We start from the raw sequence: 19812 nt of genomic DNA, 5'->3' as shown, positions 1-19812 counted from the left end.
AGCGGTAGCCCCGGAAGGCGATGGGGAGGGTGGGACTATTTTGTTTTGGTGGTTGGGGTGGGGGGGTGAGGCGGCTGCGCCGAGGGGCGGGGCGGGGCGGAGGGAGGCGGCGCGGGGCGGTGTCAGTCCGCGGGAGGCGGCGGCGGGAGCAGGAGGTGAGGGGCACGCGCTGCGAGGGAGCGAATCAACCCGGAGATAAACCCCCCCGAGACCGAGACCGAGACACCCCGAACCCCCGCAGCCAGTCCAGGCCGGGATCGCGGGCGGACTAGGCCGCAGCCCCGAGTGCCGAGTGAGGGAGAAGCCGGTTGTGGCGCCGGGCGGCCGGGCGGCGGGGATGAAGTTCCAGTACAAGGAGGAGCATCTGTTCGAGAAGCGGCGCTCGGAGGGGGAGAAGATCCGCAAGAAATACCCGGACCGGGTCCCGGTCAGTAACCCGCGACTAGCTTAACTAGCGTAACCAGCTTAACCAGCCGCTCCCCGGTGGAGCTTAACCAGCCCTTTCAAACCGGACCCCGGAGACTGATTTAACCCGCGGCTAACCAGCCCGGAGGTTAATGTTAACCAGCCTAACTAACCGAGGGGTTCATCTAACCAGTGGTTAACTTGCCCCTCCAGCCCAGAGGTTGATTTGAACAGTGGTTAACCTGCCTAACTAGTCAAGAGGTTGATTTGAACAGTGGTTAACCTGCCTAACTAGCCAAGAGGTTGATTTGAACAGTGGTTAACCTGCCTAACTAGTCAAGAGGTTGATTTAAACAGCGGTTAACCTACCTAACTAGTCAAGAGGTTGATTTAAACAGCGGTTAACCTACCTAACTAGTCAAGAGGTTGATATAAACAGTGGTTAACCTGCCTAACTAGTCAAGAGGTTGATATAAACAGCGGTTAACCTACCTAACTAGTCAAGAGGTTGATTTGAACAGTGGTTAACCTGCCTAACTAGCCAAGAGGTTGATTTGAACAGTGGTTAACCTGCCTAACTAGTCAAGAGGTTGATTTAAACAGCGGTTAACCTACCTAACTAGTCAAGAGGTTGATTTAAACAGCGGTTAACCTACCTAACTAGTCAAGAGGTTGATATAAACAGTGGTTAACCTGCCTAACTAGTCAAGAGGTTGATATAAACAGCGGTTAACCTGCCTAACTAGCCAAGAGGTTGATTTAAACAGTGGTTAACCTGCCTAACTAGCCAAGAGGTTGATTTGAACAGTGGTTAACCTGCCTAACTAGCCAAGAGGTTGATTTAAACAGCGGTTAACCTGCCTAACTAGCCAAGAGGTTGATTTGAACAGTGGTTAACCAGCCCAACTAACCAAGAGGTTGTTTTAAACTGGCTAATTAGCCAAGAGGTTGTTTTAAACAGTGACTAACTTGCCTAACTAGCTAAGAGGTTGATTTGAACAGTGGTTAACCTGCCTAACTAGCCAAGAGATTGATTTAAACAGTGGTTAACCTGCCTAACTAGCCAAGAGGTTGATTTGAACAGTGGTTAACCAGCCTAACTAACCAAGAGGTTGTTTTAAACTGGCTAATTAGCCAAGAGGTTGTTTTAAACAGTGACTAACCTGCCTAACTAGCCAAGAGGTTGATTTGAACAATGGTTAACCTGCCTAACTAGCCAAGAGGTTGATTTGAACAGTGGCTAACAAGCCTAACTAACCAAGAGGTTGTTTTAAACAGTGTCTAACCAGCAAAAAGGTTGAATTAGGTGGTGGTTAACCAGTCTTACTAACCAAGGGATTGGTCTAAGCAGTGGCCTAACGCAGCGATGATGTCAGCGATGCCTAACAAGGTGATTGATGTAACCAGGCTAAATAGACTGACTGACGTGACTAGCTATGAACTGGTATAATCAGTGTAGAGTGGGCAGCATGTGAATAGGGTAACTAAAACACAGTCTGATGTAACCCACTGTTCACCATTATAACTAATGTACCGGCCGCTGTATAATTCAGGATAACTCACGGACGGGATGGTGTGACTAGCTGCTAACTAGTCAGACTAACAACTTGCTCGAAGCAGCCACGGGCTTGACTTGAGTCATTGAGATTATTAATAAAATTAGAACCGCAAAAATGTGAGTCCTTGGTAATAAAACTGAAATAAACGAACAAAGTAACGGATGAAGCCAATAGCGCGGTATTATCTCACTGAATAAATAACTGAACCGGGGCGACGTGGGATAAAACTGATTTTAAAATGGGTCAGTGCTGAGGGAGTGCCGCACTGTCAGAGGGTCAGTGCTGAGGGAGTGCCGCACTGTCAGAGGGTCAGTGTTGAGGGAGTGCCGCACTGTCAGAGGGTCAGTGCTGAGGGAGTGCCGCACTGTCAGAGGGTCAGGGCTGAGTGAGCGCCGCACTGTCAGAGGGTCAGTGTTGAGGGAGTGCCGCACTGTCAGAGGGTCAGTGCTGAGGGAGTGCCGCACTGTCAGAGGGTCAGTGCTGAGGGAGTGCCGCACTGTCAGAGGGTCAGTGCTGAGGGAGTGCCGCACTGTCAGAGGGTCAGTGCTGAGGGAGTGCTGCACTGTCAGAGGGTCAGTGCTGAGGGAGTACCGCACTGTCAGAGGGTCAGTGCTGAGGGAGTGCCGCACTGTCAGAGGGTCAGTGCTGAGGGAGCGCCGCACTGTCAGAGGGTCAGTGCTGAGGGAGCGCCGCACTGTCAGAGGGTCAGTGCTGAGGGAGTGCCGCACTGTCAGGGGGTCCGCGCTGTCCCTCCCCGCTTCTAACAGCGGCAACAGTTTTTATGTCCACCTGAGGGGTGAGCAGTGGCCTCAGTTTAATATCCTATCTGAAAGACAGCCCTCACTGCCGGCCCTCCCTCACCGCCGGCCCTCCAGCAGCGCGGGGTTGCAGGTGACAGATGCAATGCTGGGCAGTGGGATTGGGCTTGGTGGCTTATCAGTCACTGTGGGCCAAGTGGCCTCTTCCTGTGGTTCTGTGGTGTCCTGGACAACATTAATCTCGAGCACTGAAGAATTGGTTACCATGACATGGAGTTTGTGGAGTCTTGCTGTGCATGTTCTATTATCCAGCATCGCCGCACTTCAGAGTTTATTTCAGGGAATTTAAAGCCCTCTGGGACATTTGGAAGCTGTGAATGGTTCTGTTGAGGTTTGTCATGATCTAGTCGAACGGCAGAGCAGGTTCGATGGGCAGAATGGCCACCTCCCCTTTCTCAGCAAGTGATTTAAATGTGACAGACTAAAGGACAGGCACAGTGTGTCTGTTCAGAGAGTGAGTGGCTTGCTTTCCAGTGTCAGCGATGGGTGCAGGACAGGAGCAGACAGTTTCACAGTCGGTGACAGATTGCAGCTTCCTCGGATTTGAAAATGTCTGTCACGCAGCAACATCAACGCAATCCCTCCTGAACTGGTTCGGCATTGAGCTGGGAATGTTGCCCATCGATCCTCGTCTGTCTGGCCACTGAGGTCTGTCAGCCTCGCTAATGCTGCGATTGAATCGTACAGGGATACCCGGCAATGCAGGCGGGGGGGGGAGGGGGAATGAGTCGTGGCACCCTGCAGGAACTGTTCTCCGATGTGGTCCTGATCGATGCTTGTGTCGCCATTTTGCCGTGGATTTCGCAAAGCCGCACCGTGCCAAATATATCTGTCCGTCAGAGGAAACAGCGCAGGATGCCTGGAAGAAACTTGTATTCGTACCAGGAGGGCTTTTTACCACATTGCGTCTTGAGTGTGGAGATTTATTTTGAGTGTGCGTGTGTGTGTGTGTGCGTGTGTGTGTGTGTGTGTGTGTGTGCGTGTGTGCGTGTGTGCGTGTGTGCGTGTGCGTACCCAGATTTCCCAGTCTCGACAGCCGGGGGCGTCACAGCCCGAAACTATTCGGTGCACTTCCTTAACAAGTGTATACTGAAGTGGATGCTTTCCGCCATAACTGGCTATGTGTTGCATTGTCAGCTGTTTTTTTTTACTGTGGTCACACCCCAGCTCTGACTGTCACCCCCACTCTTAAAGAATTTTGAATTTGACACTCCGTGCTGACGAGGTGTAAATCTCCTGTGACGCCAGTTGAAGAAGGGCCAGGTGGGTTCTTCCCCTGTGTCCCAGGCTGGCTGGTCACTGTGTGGGACCGTCCTATGCTGCACTTGCCTGTGTACCCAGTGCACTGCGCTTCTCAAATTTAGTTTCGATTCTCATTTCAAGTCCTTTCTTTTTTTTTGGAAATGAAACAGGAAATTGCTCGCAAAGTGTCTCGACGGGCGTTTCCAGTGCAGGTTCGTCATTACAGCTGTCTGTGACTGAGCTGTGGGGGAATGTTACTGTGTCTCCGTCTGTAATGTCCCTTTCGGAAATCTGCCGTCCTTACCCCGGTCTGGCCTGCACGTGACTCCAGAGCCACAGCCAATGTGGTTGACTCTTCTCTGAAGTTGCCGAGCGAGAACCTGGGTTCGAGGGGCAATTAGAGTCCAGCTGGCAAAGCCCCACGCCCCATGACACAATACATTTTTAAAAATACCCTCTACACTAATGACTTGACATCTACTCCTTGGGTTGAGTGTAAGGCCCAAGTACCGAGCCGATTTCAGCTTGATGATGTAATGGTTTGAGGATGAGAATTGTGATGTTTTGCTGCAATTGTACAGGGCGTTGGTGAGGCCACACCTGGAGTATTGTGTGCAGTTTTGGTGTCCTTATCTGAGGACGGATGTCCTTGCTATAGAGGGAGTACAGCGAAGGTTTACCAGGCTGATTCCTGGGATGGCAGGTCTGTCATATGAGGAGAGACTAAGTCGGTTAAGATTATATTCACTGGAGTTTAGAGGGGATCTCATAGAAACTGATAAAATTCTAACAGGATTAGACAGGGTAGATTCAGAAAGAATGTTCCCGATGGTGAGGGAGTCCAGAACTAGGGGTCACAATTTGAGGATAAGGGGGTAAACCTTTTAGGACTGAGGTGAGGAGAAATTTCTTCACTCGGGGGTGAATAGAACATAGAAAAACTACAGCACAAACAGGCCCTTCGGCCCACAAGTTGTGCCGAACACATCCCTACCTTTTAGACCTACCTATAACCCTCCATCCTATTAAGTCCCATGTACTCATCCAGGAGTCTCTTAAAAGACCCCTATTGAGTTTGCCTCCTCCACCACTGACGGCAGCCGATTCCACTCGCCCACCACCCTCTGTGTGAAAAACTTACCCCAAACATCTCCCCAGTACCTACACCCCAGCACCTTAAACCTGTGTCCTCTCGTAGCAGACATTCCCACCCTGGGAAAAAGCCTCTGAGAGTCCACCCGATCTATGCCTCTCAACATCTTATACACCTCTGTTAGGTCTCCTCTCATCCTTCGTCACTCCAAGGAGAAAAGACCAAGCTCCCTCAGCCTATCCCCATAAGGCATGCCACTCAATCCAGGCAGCATCCTTGTAAATCTCCTCTGCACCCTTTCAATCTTTTCCACATCCTTCCTATAGTGAGGCGACCAGAACTGAGCACAGTACTCCAAGTGGGGTCTTACGAGGGTCTTATATAGCTATAGAATGTGTGGAATTCACTCCCACAGAAAGTAGTTGAGGCCAAAACGTTGTGTGATTTCAAGAATTGGGCGGCACGGTGGCACAGTGGTTAGCGCTGCTGCCTCACAGCGCCAGGGACCCGGGTTCGATTCCCGGCTTGGGTCACTGTCTGTGCGGAGTCTGCACATTCTCCCCCCGTGTCTGCGTGGGTTTCCTCCCACAGTCCAAAAGGTGCGGGTTAGGTGGATTGGCCGTGCTACGTTGTCCCTTAGTGTCAGGGGGACCAGCTCGGGTAAATGCATGGAGATAGGACCTGGGTGGGATTGTGATCGGCGCAGACTCGTTGGGCCGAATGGCCTCCTTCTGCACTGTAGGGATTCTATGATGAATTAGATATAGCTCTTGGGGCTAAAGGGATCGAGGGACATGTTTTGTTGGGGGGGGGGGGGGGGGGGGGGCGGAGCAGGATCAGGATTTTAATGGTCAACCGTGATCAAAATGAATGGCGGGGCAGGCTGGAAGGGCTGAATGGCCTCCTCCTGCTTCTAGCTTCTCTGTTTCTCGCTCTGCCCACCTTGTTCTAGTTCCAGGTGGGTTTCGATAATGAGTAAATGGTTTGATGTGGTTACTGATGAGTAAACCGGGGGGGACAACCCCATGCAGAAGTGAAACCACAATCTTGAAAGTGAGTTAAAGTTTTACCGTGCAGTCGGTCTGTTCAGCTCCAGGGAGATTTAGACCTGAGGTTTTTTTTGGTTTGGTTTGGAGCTTTCACCCTGATCCTGCTTTTAGCTGCTCTCGGTTCCTGTAATTGTGTTCCCCTGGGCTGTTTCACTCTGGCCGTTGTGTACCTCCTGTGCGTGCAGCTGGCAAAGCTGTAAAGGGCAGTGACGTCTGCCTTTGGCGTTCCACGGCAAGCGGGTGAAAGAGCGCAGAGGGCAGTGAGCGCTGGGCTGGCGTCAGTCATCCTGATGTCAGTAGTCTGGGCACGGAAATTCTCTCCGGCCCCAATCCTGCGTTGTCTCGATTTGCAGCGTGGTGCGCAGGTTAAAACCTCCCCGGGAAGGAGCAGCTGCTGGTGCCGCTGTTGGAGCCTCTGTGGTCCGTCACTCACACGCCTGACCTGTTGGTTTCTGCTTCAGGATTTTGATGAGAGTTGGATGATTTTAACAGTCCTGTCAAGTTAGGAGGAGGAAACCCTTTGCTACTTCCCTCCTCGCCTGCACTCTAAATCCGCATCTTGGAGAGTTGCTGGTTTGGGTGCCGGGCTATTGAATAGCCCGTTGCAGAGATAGGAACGGAATTAGGCCATTCAGCCCATTGAGTTTGCTCCAACTGGGGAGTCCTGACCCAGTCCGACAGGTCTCCAGAATGCCAGCCCCCTCGAACACCAGAATTCAACAAAAAAAGATGTCAGCTACCTTCGCAAGGCTTCATAGAATCCTACAGTGCAGAAGGAGGCCATTCGGCCCATCGAGTCTACACCGACCACAATCCCACCCAGGCCCTATCCCTGCAACCCCATTTATTTACCCTAAGCTAGTTCCCCTGACACTAAGGGACAATTTAGCACGGCCAATCCACCCTAACTCGCACGTCTTTGCAGTGTGGGAGGAAACCGGGGGAAACCCACGCAGGCACGGGGAGAACGTGCAGACTCTGCACAGTGACCCGAGCCGGGAATCGAACCCGGGTCCCTGGCGCTGTGAGACAGCAGCGCTAACCCACTGTGCCACCCGCTCGTTCACTGGGAGCAGCATACTTTACAAAAATCCCGATGCCCTCAATCTGCGCAATGGGGACGGCCCTGGCTCCCCTCAGCCCTGCAGCCTGGTGCAGTGCAGCTCCTGCACTGGTGTCTTCCAGACACAGCCCAGGACAAATACTCCAGCTGTACTCCTGCCAAATTTGTCAGGGTTGTGTCAACCGAACAGCCCGACCTTGCAGGAGCAGCGATTGGCACCTTCACCTCTCTGCCAGACCTTGCGCCAGGCAGCGTGTCTTCCTGTGATCAAACGATTCGGGTTCGTTACGCATCGCGGTCTTCGGCTTGTAACCTCAAGCCAGCTTCAAAGGAGGGATTTGTTTTAATGTCTCTGCTTTGCCTGCTGCAGGTGATCGTGGAGAAGGCTCCAAAGGCCAGGATAGGGGACCTCGACAAGAAGAAGTACCTTGTGCCATCTGACCTGACAGGTGAGCCATTGCTCTGTCCCTCCCTCCCTCCCCACAACATCAGGGTGGTCCAGGGGTTGCCACTGTAGAGTTCAAGATCTGTTGTGTTTGTCCGTTGAGGTTGCACCCACCTGTATATCCAAGCGAGTAAAATCCCATTCTCAACCTGGCGTGTTTAGTCGCTCACTTTGAACCCCATGCCTCTTTGTGAGGCCGCCTGGAAGTGGGATCTTTTTCACTCCGTTTGCGCCACTCAGGTTTATTTCTGGCAAGGGTAAATTTTTCTCATGGGGTGTGGGTGTCATTGCCAAGGCCTCTTGAACTGAGTGGCTTGCAGGGCCATTTGTTATAAGCAGTGTGGGCACAGTAATAAGTCTCTCAACCACCAGGTTAAAGTCCGACAGATTTATTTGGTAGCACGAGCTTTCGGAGCACTGCTACTTCATCAGGTGAGTACAGGATTTGGTTCACAGACAGGGCATATATAGACACAAACTCGATCACAAGATAATGGTTGGAATGCGAGTCTTTACAGGTGCAGACAATGTGAGTGGAGAGAGGGTTAAGCACAGGTTAAAGAGGTGTGAATTGTCCCCAGCCAGGACAGTTAGAGATTTTGCAAGCCCAGGCGAGTCCTGGGGGATGAATGAACACCGCTCAACAATCACCAGGCAAGAGTGTTCCCTTCCAGTCGGGGAACACTTCAGCGGTCACGGGCATTCAGCCTCTGATCTTCGGGTAAGCGTTCTCGAAGGCGGCCTTCACGACACACAACAGAATCGCTGAGCAGAAACTGATAGTCAAGTTCTGCACACATGAGGACGGCCTAAACCGGGATCTTGGGTTCATGTCACGCTATCTGTAACCCCCAGGACTTGCCTGGGCTTGCAAAATCTCACTAACTGTCCTGTCTGGAGACAATTCACACCTCCTTAACCTGTGCTTAACCCTCTCTCCACTCACATTGTCTGCACCTTTAAAGACTTGATTACCTGTGAAGACTCGCATTCCAACCATTATCTTGTGATTGAGTTTGTGTCTCTGTACATGCCCTGTCTGTGAACCAAATCCTGCACTCACCTGATGAAGGAGCAGCGCTCCGAAAGCTCGTGCTACCAAATAAACCTGTTGGACTTTAACCTGGTGTTGTGAGACTTCTTACTGTGTCCACCCCAGTCCAACGCCAGCATCTCCACATCAAAGCAGTGTGGGAGGAGTGCATTACCCATTGCCCCACGGGCTGCCATATACCTGTCAGGGTGCTCCCAAATGGCCAGATATGTACTTTTAGAATGGCCACACATTACCCACATTATTAGTTTATTAAATAAACCAGACTTGTCAAGTAGAACGGCAAAGATTATGACCGTACAAATTGAAATATGAAGGTATACTAATTAGTCTTTCAAACTACCCCTCAGTGTCTCTCACGGGGAGGCGCTGGCCCAGTGGTATTATCGCCAGACTATTCATCCAGAAACTCAGCTAATGTTCTGGGGGACCCGGGTTCGAATCCCGCCACGGCAGACGGAATTTGAATTCAATAAAAAATATCTGGGAATTAAGAATCTACTGATGATTGTTGGAAAAACCCATCTGGTTCTCTTTAGGGAAGGAAATCTGCCGTCCTTACCCCGGTCTGGCCTACATGTGACTCCAGAGCCACAGCCAATGTGGTTGACTCTCAACTGCCTTCCAGTGGCAACTGGGGATGGGCAATAAATGCTGGGCCCAGCCGGCGACGCCCGTGTCCCAGGAATGAATAAACAAAACCCCTCTCACCCACACCAGAAAATAAATATACACCCGTGGAAGAATTCTGCCGACGGTTATAAGTCAACGGTTTGAATGAATGTAGAGAGATGGCGGAGTCCTCGAAGAGGCGACTGGCTTGTACGATTGGTGTCTTGGCGCTGATCCACAAAGCAGTCGATGACTTTTGCACTGCCTTTCAGGTGGGCTGTAGGAACACTTGCAGGTGCTCCAATCCCAGCGCACTGAGCAGTCTAGCAGAGCCTGACATTCGCTCCCATCTCTGAACTGAGAGGCTGCTGTCTTCCCCTCAAACTGCTGCTCCTTCTCAAAACCAAAACCAGCTTTTCCTCAGAGTTTTCCAGAACCACCAAATCCCCTTTGTACACAATCCGCCAGAGGATTCCATCCTCTTTACAGCTGCTTACTTTTCCGGTCAAAGCGTGTTTTTTCTCACCCCCGGGAATAGCAGTCGGAGCCCTGCGTTTGCCCTTTTGTAAATGTTGTCTTTTGAACACACTCTTCCAAAATATCCTCGAGGATCAACCATTTAAAATATCCACGACCCTATCAACATCCTGGGGGTTCCCATTGACTAGAAGCTGACCTGGATCCAGCCACAGAAACACAGTGGCTACAAGAGCAGGTCAGAGGCTGGGAATCCTGCGGTGAGTAACTCACCTCCTGACTCCCCCCAAAGCCTGTCCACCATCTACAAGGCACAAGTCAGGAGTGTGATGGAATACTCCCCACTTGCCGGGATGGTGCGGCTCCAACAACACTCAAGAAGCTCAACACCATCCAGGACAAAGCAGCCCCGCTTGATTGGCCCCCCATCCACAAACACTCACTCCCTCCATCACCGACACTCAGTAGCAGCGTGTGTCCCATCTACAAGATGCACTTTTTCGACTCACCAAGACTCCTCAGACAGCACCTTCCAAACCCACCACCACTTCCATCTAGAAGGACAAGAAACCATAGAATCCCTACAGTGCAGAAGGAGGCCATTCGGCCCATCGAGTCTGCACCGACCACAATCCCACCCAGGCCCTACCCCCATATCCCTACATATTTTACCCGCTAATCCCTATAACCTACGCATCCCAGGACACTAAGGGGCAATTTTAGCACGGCCAATCAACCTAACCCGCACATCTTTGGACTGTGGGAGGAAACTGGAGCACCCGGAGGAAACCCACGCAGACACGAGGAGAATGTGCAAACTCCACACAGACAGTGACCCAAGCCGGGAATTGAACCCGGGTCCCTGGAGTGTGAGGTAGCAGTGCTAACCATTGTGCCGCTGTGCTGCCCACAAGGGCAGCAGTTACCTGGAAACACCACCGCCTGCAAGTTTCACACCATCCTGACTTGGAAATATAACGGCTGTTCCTTCACAGTCACTGGGTCAAAATCCTGGAATTCCTTCCCTAACAGCACTGTGGATGTGCCTACACCTCTGGGACTACCGCAGTTCAAAAAGGCAGCTCACCACCACCTTCTCTAAGCTAACTAGCACTGGCCAGTAAATGCTGGCCAGCCAGCGACGCACAGATCCTGTAAAGGAATACTTTAAACATAATTTCACAGAGCAACCTCATTGCTGTGGCTCTGGGATCGCATGTTTTAAAGTTTGTTTATTAGTGTCGCAAGTAGGCTCACATTAACACTGCAATGAAGTTACTGTGAAAATCCCCCAGTCGCCACGCTCCGGCGCCTGTTCGGGTAACACAGGGAGGATTTAGCACCCTAACCAGCACGTCTTTCGGACTGTGGGAGGAGAGCACTCGGAGGAAACCCACGCAGACACGGGGAGAATGTGCAGACTCCACACAGACAGTGACCCGGGGCCGGGAATCGAACCCGGGTCCCTGGCGCTGTGAGGCAGCAGTGCTAACCCACTGTGCCGCGTAGGCCAGACTGTGTAATGTTGGCGGATTTCCCTCCCTGAAGGTGTTAGTGAACCAGACGGTCTAGGACGATCAGTGGTAGTTACCATTTATCTTGCAGATTTTTAAAAATTAATTTGAATTTAAATTCCACATGCTGCCCTGGAGGGATTTGAACCCTCTGCTGCCCCCCCCTCGCCTCCATCTGCGCCCCCTTCCCCCCCACCCTTAAATGAAAGCCAGGTAAATAGTAGATACACATATCACATTACCTTGGAGCAAGCCAACAGGGCTGCCAAGAATGTTCTCCTTTTCTATAGGTGTGGAGCTGGGAGGGGGAGGGTAACGGATCCTTAAGCGAGTGGTTCTCGGGGTGACGGTTCAGCAGCTGTTGTTGGGGGAAGGTGTGCGCTCCGTCTTCCTCTGCTCCCAGAGCTTTGTTGAGCTGCACCTTGGACTGCAGCAAACATTTGTGTTTGGTCTGAATGATGTACTTTGTAACCCATGGCACTTGCCAAGTGGCTGCTGAGTGCGTGCCAGCGTCCACACACAGCCTTGTCCTTGCCCCCCGTCGCTGAGTGTATCAGTGCTGTACCCTCCTCTGTGCCCTCCTGACAGTGCGTGGCATAGTGTGACGCCAGGGGCCCCCTCCCTCAGTGTCTCAGGACCCCGCAGTGTTTGCCGATTTTTGGGTGGATCGCTGTACGGTTCTGTAATTGGCCTAATCTGCATTGTGTTCCTGGATTGAATCCCACGTCTCTCACACATGAGTCATCTGGCATTGTGTGTGACACGACTGAGTAATGCATACTGCTCAAACAGTGCTCAACCTGACAATCTGTTCGTGTTGGAACTGAGAAATTTTAAACAAACACAGCAGGCCAGTCCGCAGTCTCCTTCGAGACAATAACTCTTTCTCTCTCCCCTCTGGAGCAGTGCCGCTGCGTCGGTGTGCTGGGCAGTCCCATGATCAGCAGCTGAATATCTGCTTTCTCACGAGAAATGAGAACACAGCGAGGGAGACGGGAGGGTTCTTGAAAAAATTCATTCCTGGCACACGGCTGGCCAGCGTTTATTGCCCCTCCCTAGTTGCCCCTTGAACTGAGTGTCTCACTCGGCCATTTCAGAGGGCAGTTGAGAGTCAACCACATTGGCTGTGGCTCTGGAGTCACATGTAGGCCAGACCGGGTAAGGATGGCAGATTTCCTTCCCGATAGGAACCAGATGGGTTTTTCCCACAATGGGTCATCAGTAGAATATAGAACTTTACAGCACAGTACAGGCCCTTCGGCCCTCGATGTTGCGCCGACCAGTGGAACCAATCTAAAGCCCCTCTAATCTACACTATTCCAATATCATCCATATGTTTATCCAATAACCATTTGAATGCTCTTAATGTTGACGAGTCCACCACTGCTGCAGGCAGGGCATTCCACGCCCTTACTGCTCTCTGAGTAAAGAACCTACCTCTAACATCTGTCCTATATCTATCACCCCTCAATTTAAAGCTATGTCTCCTCGTGCTAGCCATCACCATCCGAGGAAAAAGGCTCTCACTATCCACCCTATCTAGTCCTCTGATCATCTTGTATGCCTCTATTAAGTCACCTCTTAACCTTCTTCTCTCTAACGAAAACAACCTCAAGCCCCTCAACCTTTCCTCATACGATTTTCCCACCATACCAGGCAACATCCCGGTAAATCTCCTCTGCACCCTTTCCAACGCTTCCACATCTTTCCTATAATACGGCGACCAGAACTGTACGCAATACTCCAAATGCGGCCGCACCAGAGTTTTGTACAGTTGCAGCATGACCTCCTGGCTCCGAAACTCAATCCCTCTACTAATAAAAGCGAACACACCGTACGCCTTCTTAACAACCCTATCAACCTGGGTGCCAACTTTCAGGGATCTATGCCCATGGACACCCAGATCCCTCTGTTCATCGACACGACCAAGTATCTTACCATTAGCCCAGTACTCTGTATTCCTGTTACTCCTTCCAAAGTGAATCACCTCACACTTTTCCGCATTAAACTCCATTTGCCACCTCTCAGCCCAGCTCTGCAGCTTATCTATGTCCCTTTGTAACCTGCCACTTCCCTCCGCACTGTCCACAACTCCACCGACTTTAGTGTCATCCGCAAATTTACTAATCCATCCTTCCACGCCCTCATCCAGGTCATTAATAAAAATGACAAACAGCAGTGGCCCCAAAACAGATCCTTGCGGTAGATTCTTAATCCCAGATATTTGTTTTATTGAATTCAAATTCCACCGTGGCGGGATTCGAACCCGGGTCCCCCAGAAACATTCACTGAGTTTCTGGATTAATAGTCCAGCGATAATACCACTGGGCCGTCACCTCCCCATCTCTCCCGTTTCGTTATTACCCCCCCCCGACGGTATGACCTCCCGTACGTGTTCTTCGGCTGCACCCCGTGACAACCGAGACCTTGAGAATCGGCAGCATGTTCACAGGCAGGAGGCATCGCTACTCCGTGCTGTCCCAATCCTGCCCGGCGTCCGATGAGGCGGAGCTCGTTCAGGGAGACGCCGGCCGCCTTTTCACCTGTGGCGCCGCAGCGCTGCGTTCCTGACTCTCTCCTAAATAAGAACATAAGAAATAGGAGCAGGAGTAGGCCATCTAGCCCCTCGAGCCTGCCCCGCCATTCAATAAGATCATGGCTGATCTGAAGTGGATCAGTTCCACTTACCCGCCTGACCCCCATAACCCCTAATTCCCTTACCGATCAGGAATCCATCTATCCGTGATAGAAACATAGAAAAACTACAGCACAAACAGGCCCTTCGGCCCACAAGTTGTGCCGAACACATCCCTACCTTCTAGACCTACCTATAACCCTCCATCCTATCAAGCTCCATGTACTCATCCAGGAGTCTCTTAAAAGACCCTATTGAGTTCGCCTCCACCACCACTGACGGCAGCCGATTCCTCTCGCCCACCACCCTCTGTGTGAAAAACTTCCCCCTAACATTTCCCCTGTACCTACCCCCCAGCACCTTAAACCTGTGTCCTCTCGTAGCAGACATTTCCACCCTGGGAAAAAGCCTCTGAGAGTGCACCCGATCTATGCCTCTCAACATCTTATACACCTCTATTAGGTCTCCTCTCATCCTACGTCTCTCCAAGGAGAAAAGACCGAGCTCCCTCAGCCTATCCTCATAAGGCATGCCACTCAATCCAGGCAACATCCTTGTAAATCTCCTCTGCACCCTTTCAATCTTTTCCACATCCTTCCTATAGTGAGGCGACCAGAACTGAGCACAGCACTCCAAGTGGGGTCTGACGAGGTGATTTAAACATATTCAGCGAGGTAGCCTCCACCACTTCAGTGGGCAGAGAATTCCAGAGATTCACCACCCTCTGAGAGAAGTTCCTCCTCAACTCTGTCCTAAACTGACCCCCCTTTATTTTGAGGCTGTGCCCTCTAGTTCTAGCTTCCTTTCTAAGTGGAAAGAATCTCTCCACCTCGACCCTATCCAGCCCCTTCATTAGCGTATAGGTCTCTATAAGATCCCCCCTCAGCCTTCTAAATTCCAACGAGTCCAAACCCAATCTGCTCACTCGCTTGTTTTTTTCCGCAGTTGGTCAGTTCTACTTCCTGATTCGGAAACGTATCCACCTGCGAGCTGAGGATGCCCTTTTCTTTTTCGTAAACAATGTCATTCCACCAACCAGCGCCACCATGGGACAACTCTACCAGGTCAGTATAACAGAGGGCTGCCTCGACTCTGCGCTCGCTGCACACTTAAACTCTGTTTCAGTCGCCTGATTAAAATCGGGCAACTTTCTGAGTCTGTGGCCCGTGTGGGGATTGAACTCGCGGCAAGAGGGGAGCGGTTTCTACAAAAGTTTACCCACAGGGAAAGTAAATCCCGGAACAGAATCAGTCCCTCTGTGCCCCATGATGTCCTCCTGCAGTTAGTTGCTGCAGAGAGAGGGGCTTTGCAGACCACGCAGGGTGACCGTTGCATTGTTTTGTACTGTACGGGGTCGTGATGGGACAGGCAGGTCACAGCGGTAAGGTCGCTGCTCTGACACAGAACGATGGGGTAAACTTAAACCCCCGTCCCCCTCGCGCTCAGAGTCTGCCGTGGCGCACTCCCCTTTCATAGAATCCCTACAGTGCAGGAGGAGGCCACTTGGCCCATCGAGCCTGTACCGGTGGACATCCCAGTCAGGCCCGAAACCCTGTAAACCCACATATTTACCTTGCTAATCCCCCCCGCCCCAGACACTGAGGAGGCCATTTGGCCCGGGGGAGGGGGGAGCGGGGTGGGTGGGGGGGTATATAAAGTTGTAGGGGGGGGGGAAGCGGGGTTGGGGGGCGGGGTGGGTGGGGGGGTATATAAAGTTGGAGGGGGGGGGGAGTGGGGTGGGGGGGGTATATAAAGTTGGGGGGAGCGGGGTTGGGGGGTGGGGTGGGTGGGGGGGAGTATATAAAGTTGGGGGGGGAGCGGGGTTGGGGGGGGGAGCGGGGATATAAAGTTGGGGGGGGGGGGGCGGGTATATAAAGTTGGGGGGGTGCAGGCAGTTTGAACGCTGACCTAATCCAGTCTGGGTTTATTTTCTCCCCCTGTTCAGGAACACCATGAAGAGGATTTCTTTTTGTACATTGCTTACAGCGATGAGAGTGTTTACGGCCTGTGAACTCTTGCTGATGGTTCCAGAGCCTGAGCTTTCTCTCGTTTCGCTCGCACTTGGTGTGTTCTCTCGATGCTGATCTTTGTGTTTCTGTCATAACCTGGATAAATGGGGCAGGGGATTTGGGGGCGGGGGGGGGAGGGGGGGTGGGGGGGTGGAACAGAAGCTGGATTAATCATTTTAATTGACTTGTTTTGATTTTGTCGTGTTGCTGAGCTCTCTGCTGTCATTATCTCTGCGGTCCTGCTTTTAGCGCACTCTTGATTCCTTTTTGTGTTTGGGGGAGGGGGCGGGGGGAGGGGGGGAATGGGGGTCTCACGGCACCGATTATTGGTACACCTGTAATATCAACTCGAAGCTGATTGGATGCGTCTTTCGCCAACTGTGCTGTTTAGCTGCCCGAGGACACGCCTCATGTAACCGTGGAAGCTGAAAGAAATAAACCAACAGTACACAGTGCGTCAGTGTTCATTATTGTTACACCCCCTCCCCTGCCCTGCCCCGGCATCCTCTCGTTGGTGGACGTCTGGATATTACAGCAGCGAAGGACGTCCGGTATGCTTCTCCCAGTGTTTGACCTCGATCTGGAACCGTTCCCCGTGGTCCTGTGTTATTCGAAGAACAGTACAGCACAGGAACAGGCCCTTCGGCCCTCCAAGCCTGCGCCGCTCATGTGCCCAACGAGACCATCCGTTTGTATCCCTCTATTCCCAGTCTGTTCATGTGGCTATCTAGATAAGTCTTAAACGATCCCAGCGTGTCCGCCTCAATCACCTTGCTTGGCAGTGCATTCCTGGCCCCCACCACCCTCTGTGTAAAATACGTCCCCCTGACATCTGTGTTGAACCTTGCCCCCCTCACCTTGAACCCGTGACCCCTTGTGTTCGTCACATCCGACCTGGGAAAAAGCTTCCCACTGTTAACTCTATCTGTGCCCATCATAATTTTATACACCTCTATTAGGTCGCTCCTCATCCTCTGTTTTTCCAGGGAGAACAACCCCAGTTTACTCAATCTCTCCTCATAGCTAAGACCCTCCATACCAGGCAACATCCTGGTAAACCTCCTCAGCACTCTCTCCAAAGCCTCCAGGTCCTTCTGGTAGTGTGGCGACCAGAACTGGACGCAGAATTCCAGATGCGGCCGAACCATCGTTCTATACAGCTGCAACATCATATGCCAACTTTTATATTCTATGCCCCGTCCAATAAAGGCAAGCATGCCATATGCCTTCTTCACCACCCTCTCCACCTGTGCTGTCACCTTTAAGGATCTGTGGACTTGTACACCCAGATCCCTCTGTGTGTCTATACTCCTGATGGTTCTGCCATTTATTGTATAGCTCTCCCTTACATGAGATCTCCCGAAATGCATCACTTCGCATTTATCTGGATTAAATTCCATCTGCCATTTCTCCGCCCAATGTTCCAGCCTATCTATATCCTGCTGTATTCTCTGACAATGTTCATCACTATCCGCAACTCCAGCAATCTTCGTGTCGTCTGCAAACTTACTGATCACACCAGCTACATCTTCGTCCAAATCACTCATATATATCACAAACAGCAGAGGTCCCAGTACAGAGCCCTGCGGAACACCAATAGTCAAGGTCTTAGAAATGATAGAATCCCTACAGTGCAGAAGGAGGCCATTCGGCCCATCGAGTCTGCACCGACCACAATCCCACCCAGGCCCTACCCCCACATATTTACCCGTTAATCCCTCTAACCTACGCATCTCAGGACTCTATAAGGGCCAATTTTGTTTTTTTTAACCTGGCCAATCAACTTAACCCGCACATCTTTGGAGTGTGGGATGAAACCGGAGCACCCGGAGGAAACCCACGCAGACACGGGGAGAACGTGCAGACTCCGCACAGACAGTGGCCCAAGCTGGGAACCGAACCCAGGTACCTGGAGCTGTGAAGCAGCAGTGCTAACCACTGTGCTACCGTGCAGTCACAGACCTCCAACCGGAAAAAGATCCCTCCACTGCCACCTTCTGTCTCCTATGGCTAAGCCAATTCTCCACCCTTCGAGCTAGCTCACCTTTTATCCCATGAGATTTAACCTTTTGCACCAGCCTGCCATGAGGGACCTTGTCAAATGCTTTACTAAAGTCCATATAGACGACATCCACGGCCCTTCCCTCGTCAATCGTTTTTGTCACCTTCTCAAAAAAACTCAACCACATTTGTGAGGCATGACCTCCCTCGTACAAAAAATTCCTGTATTTTACCCTTTGAATTGTGTTATTCTCAGCCTCAATTGTACCTTAGGCAGTGGTATTTGTTGCTTCTTCCATTCCCCCGCACAATTGCTCTTATGATCTGGAATTTATAACGAGGTACAGTGGGTTAGCACTGCTGCCGGGTTCGATTCCCAGCTTGGGTCACTCTGTGCGGAGTCTGCACATTCTCCCCGTGTCTGCGTGGGTTTCCGCCGGGTGCTCCGGTTCCCTCCCTGAAAGACCTGCTGGTTAGGGTGCATTGGCCGTGCTACGTTCTCCCTCAGTGTTACCCGAACAGGCGCCGGAGTGTGGCGACTATTGGCATTTTCACAGTAACTTCATTGCGGCGTTAATGTCAGCCTACTTGTGACTCTAATAAACTTTTCCCCGACAGTGCAGAAGGAGGCCATTCGGCCCATCTCCTCTGACTCTCCCGACAGCACATCCTCCCCCTGCCCCGTAATCCCACATTTACTCCGCTAATGTGCCTAACCTACATGTGTTTTGGACACCAAGGGACAATTTAGCATAGCTAATCCACCTAACCTGCACATCTTTGGAGTGTGGGAGGAAACCCACGCAGACACGGGGAGAACGTGCAGACTCCACACACACACTGACTCAAGCCAGGAATCGAACCCGGGTCCCTGGCGCTGAGGCAGCAGCGTTAACCACTGTGCCACCGTGCTGCCCTTTGTTAATCAGGTGTTTAAAAAGCAAATTCTAAGTGCTTTGCACCTTGAGCAGTGCCACTTTCCCTCGGGCAGGGATTTTTTTTAATTCCCAGAACTATACTTCCAATTGGATTATAATGGATCACACTCACGCATCAGAGCAGCTCCAGCAAGTTGCCACATTCCCCGTTCTGGGCTTGCGGCCAGGGAAGGATGATAACTGCGAAAGGAGTTGGGGGCAAAGGGTGGTAATCGTTTGGATTTGCCTCGCTCCTGTTGGCGCTTCGGTGGAGTGAGATGATTGCCCAGCCTGTTCTCTCGAAGCCCAAATTCCAGAGGGTGGCCTGGCACCGACGGGAGCGGAGGTCCGATGGGTTGTGGGGACCAGCCTGGCTAAGCTCTTGGGGTGTCACCGTCCCATAGCACCAAATGGTCAAGATGGAGGACCCACAGATGAAGTAGAAGGTTCAACTTCTTCCTGCTGTACCTCCTATAAATGCAAAATTGTGTGCCTTGTCAAAAAGAACAACTCACCTGCTGGAGTACTGCTGAATGTGCATCACACCAGACCCACTGTAAGAATGTCTTGTGCCCGTCACTCATGGCATGTTGTGGAGATACTCGCGGCTAATTCACCAAGTTCACTTTCTCAATCTCTGACTGTGGGGCATTGTCTGCTGCTGTCTGTACCTCCGGCAGGAGACGGACACTAGGTTTTCCCAGGGCAGTCACGTGCATGTGGGGAGCGATCCATCTTGATTGGACCTTGCGGAGACTTTGTACTTCTGCACCAGCCCAACGTTAAGGGGAGATTTTTAATTTGGATGGTACAGTCTTAAAACACAAGCTCGTAAGGTGCCCAACCCATCGGACTGACAGAAAGCCAGACTCTTCCCACATTCCCCATCTAGCTCCTACTTTATGTTGCGCGTGGATTT

The 19812-nt window shown here is 51.6% G+C and overlaps 2 protein-coding genes across 2 annotated transcripts in view; one reads left to right on the top strand and one right to left on the bottom strand.

Annotated features, from left to right (window-relative positions):
• LOC144487054 (claudin-7-like) overlaps window positions 1-9801 on the bottom strand; it is a 161324-nt gene extending 151523 nt beyond the window's left edge. Inside the window, exon 1 of the mRNA XM_078205101.1 lies at window positions 9797-9801. The gene's annotated coding sequence lies outside the window, so the exon portion shown is untranslated. The remainder of the gene's footprint in view (window positions 1-9796) is intronic.
• gabarapb (GABA(A) receptor-associated protein b) lies at window positions 94-16430 on the top strand. The gene is made up of 4 exons (XM_078205102.1): window positions 94-427; window positions 7600-7678; window positions 14912-15030; window positions 15912-16430. Exons 1-4 carry the CDS (start codon window positions 338-340, stop codon window positions 15975-15977), a joined length of 354 nt encoding a protein of 117 aa, XP_078061228.1. The 5' UTR covers window positions 94-337; the 3' UTR covers window positions 15978-16430.
• Window positions 16431-19812: the final 3382 nt, after the last annotated feature.

The sequence above is a fragment of the Mustelus asterias genome, unplaced genomic scaffold (assembly GCF_964213995.1).
Source record: "Mustelus asterias unplaced genomic scaffold, sMusAst1.hap1.1 HAP1_SCAFFOLD_562, whole genome shotgun sequence".
Taxonomy (NCBI): Eukaryota; Metazoa; Chordata; class Chondrichthyes; order Carcharhiniformes; family Triakidae; genus Mustelus; species Mustelus asterias.
This window is presented reverse-complemented; position numbering and strand designations above follow the sequence as displayed.

What these genes read in the sequence shown, in the direction of transcription:
- gabarapb (XM_078205102.1), top strand. Translation starts at nt 338, where the DNA reads ATGAAGTTCCAGTACAAGGAGGAGCATCTGTTCGAGAAGCGGCGCTCG. An exon ending in AATACCCGGACCGGGTCCCG is followed by an intron (nt 428 to 7,599) that starts GTCAGTAACCCG and finishes TGCCTGCTGCAG; the next exon opens with GTGATCGTGGAGAAGGCTCC. An exon ending in CCATGGGACAACTCTACCAG is followed by an intron (nt 15,031 to 15,911) that starts GTCAGTATAACA and finishes CCCCCTGTTCAG; the next exon opens with GAACACCATGAAGAGGATTT.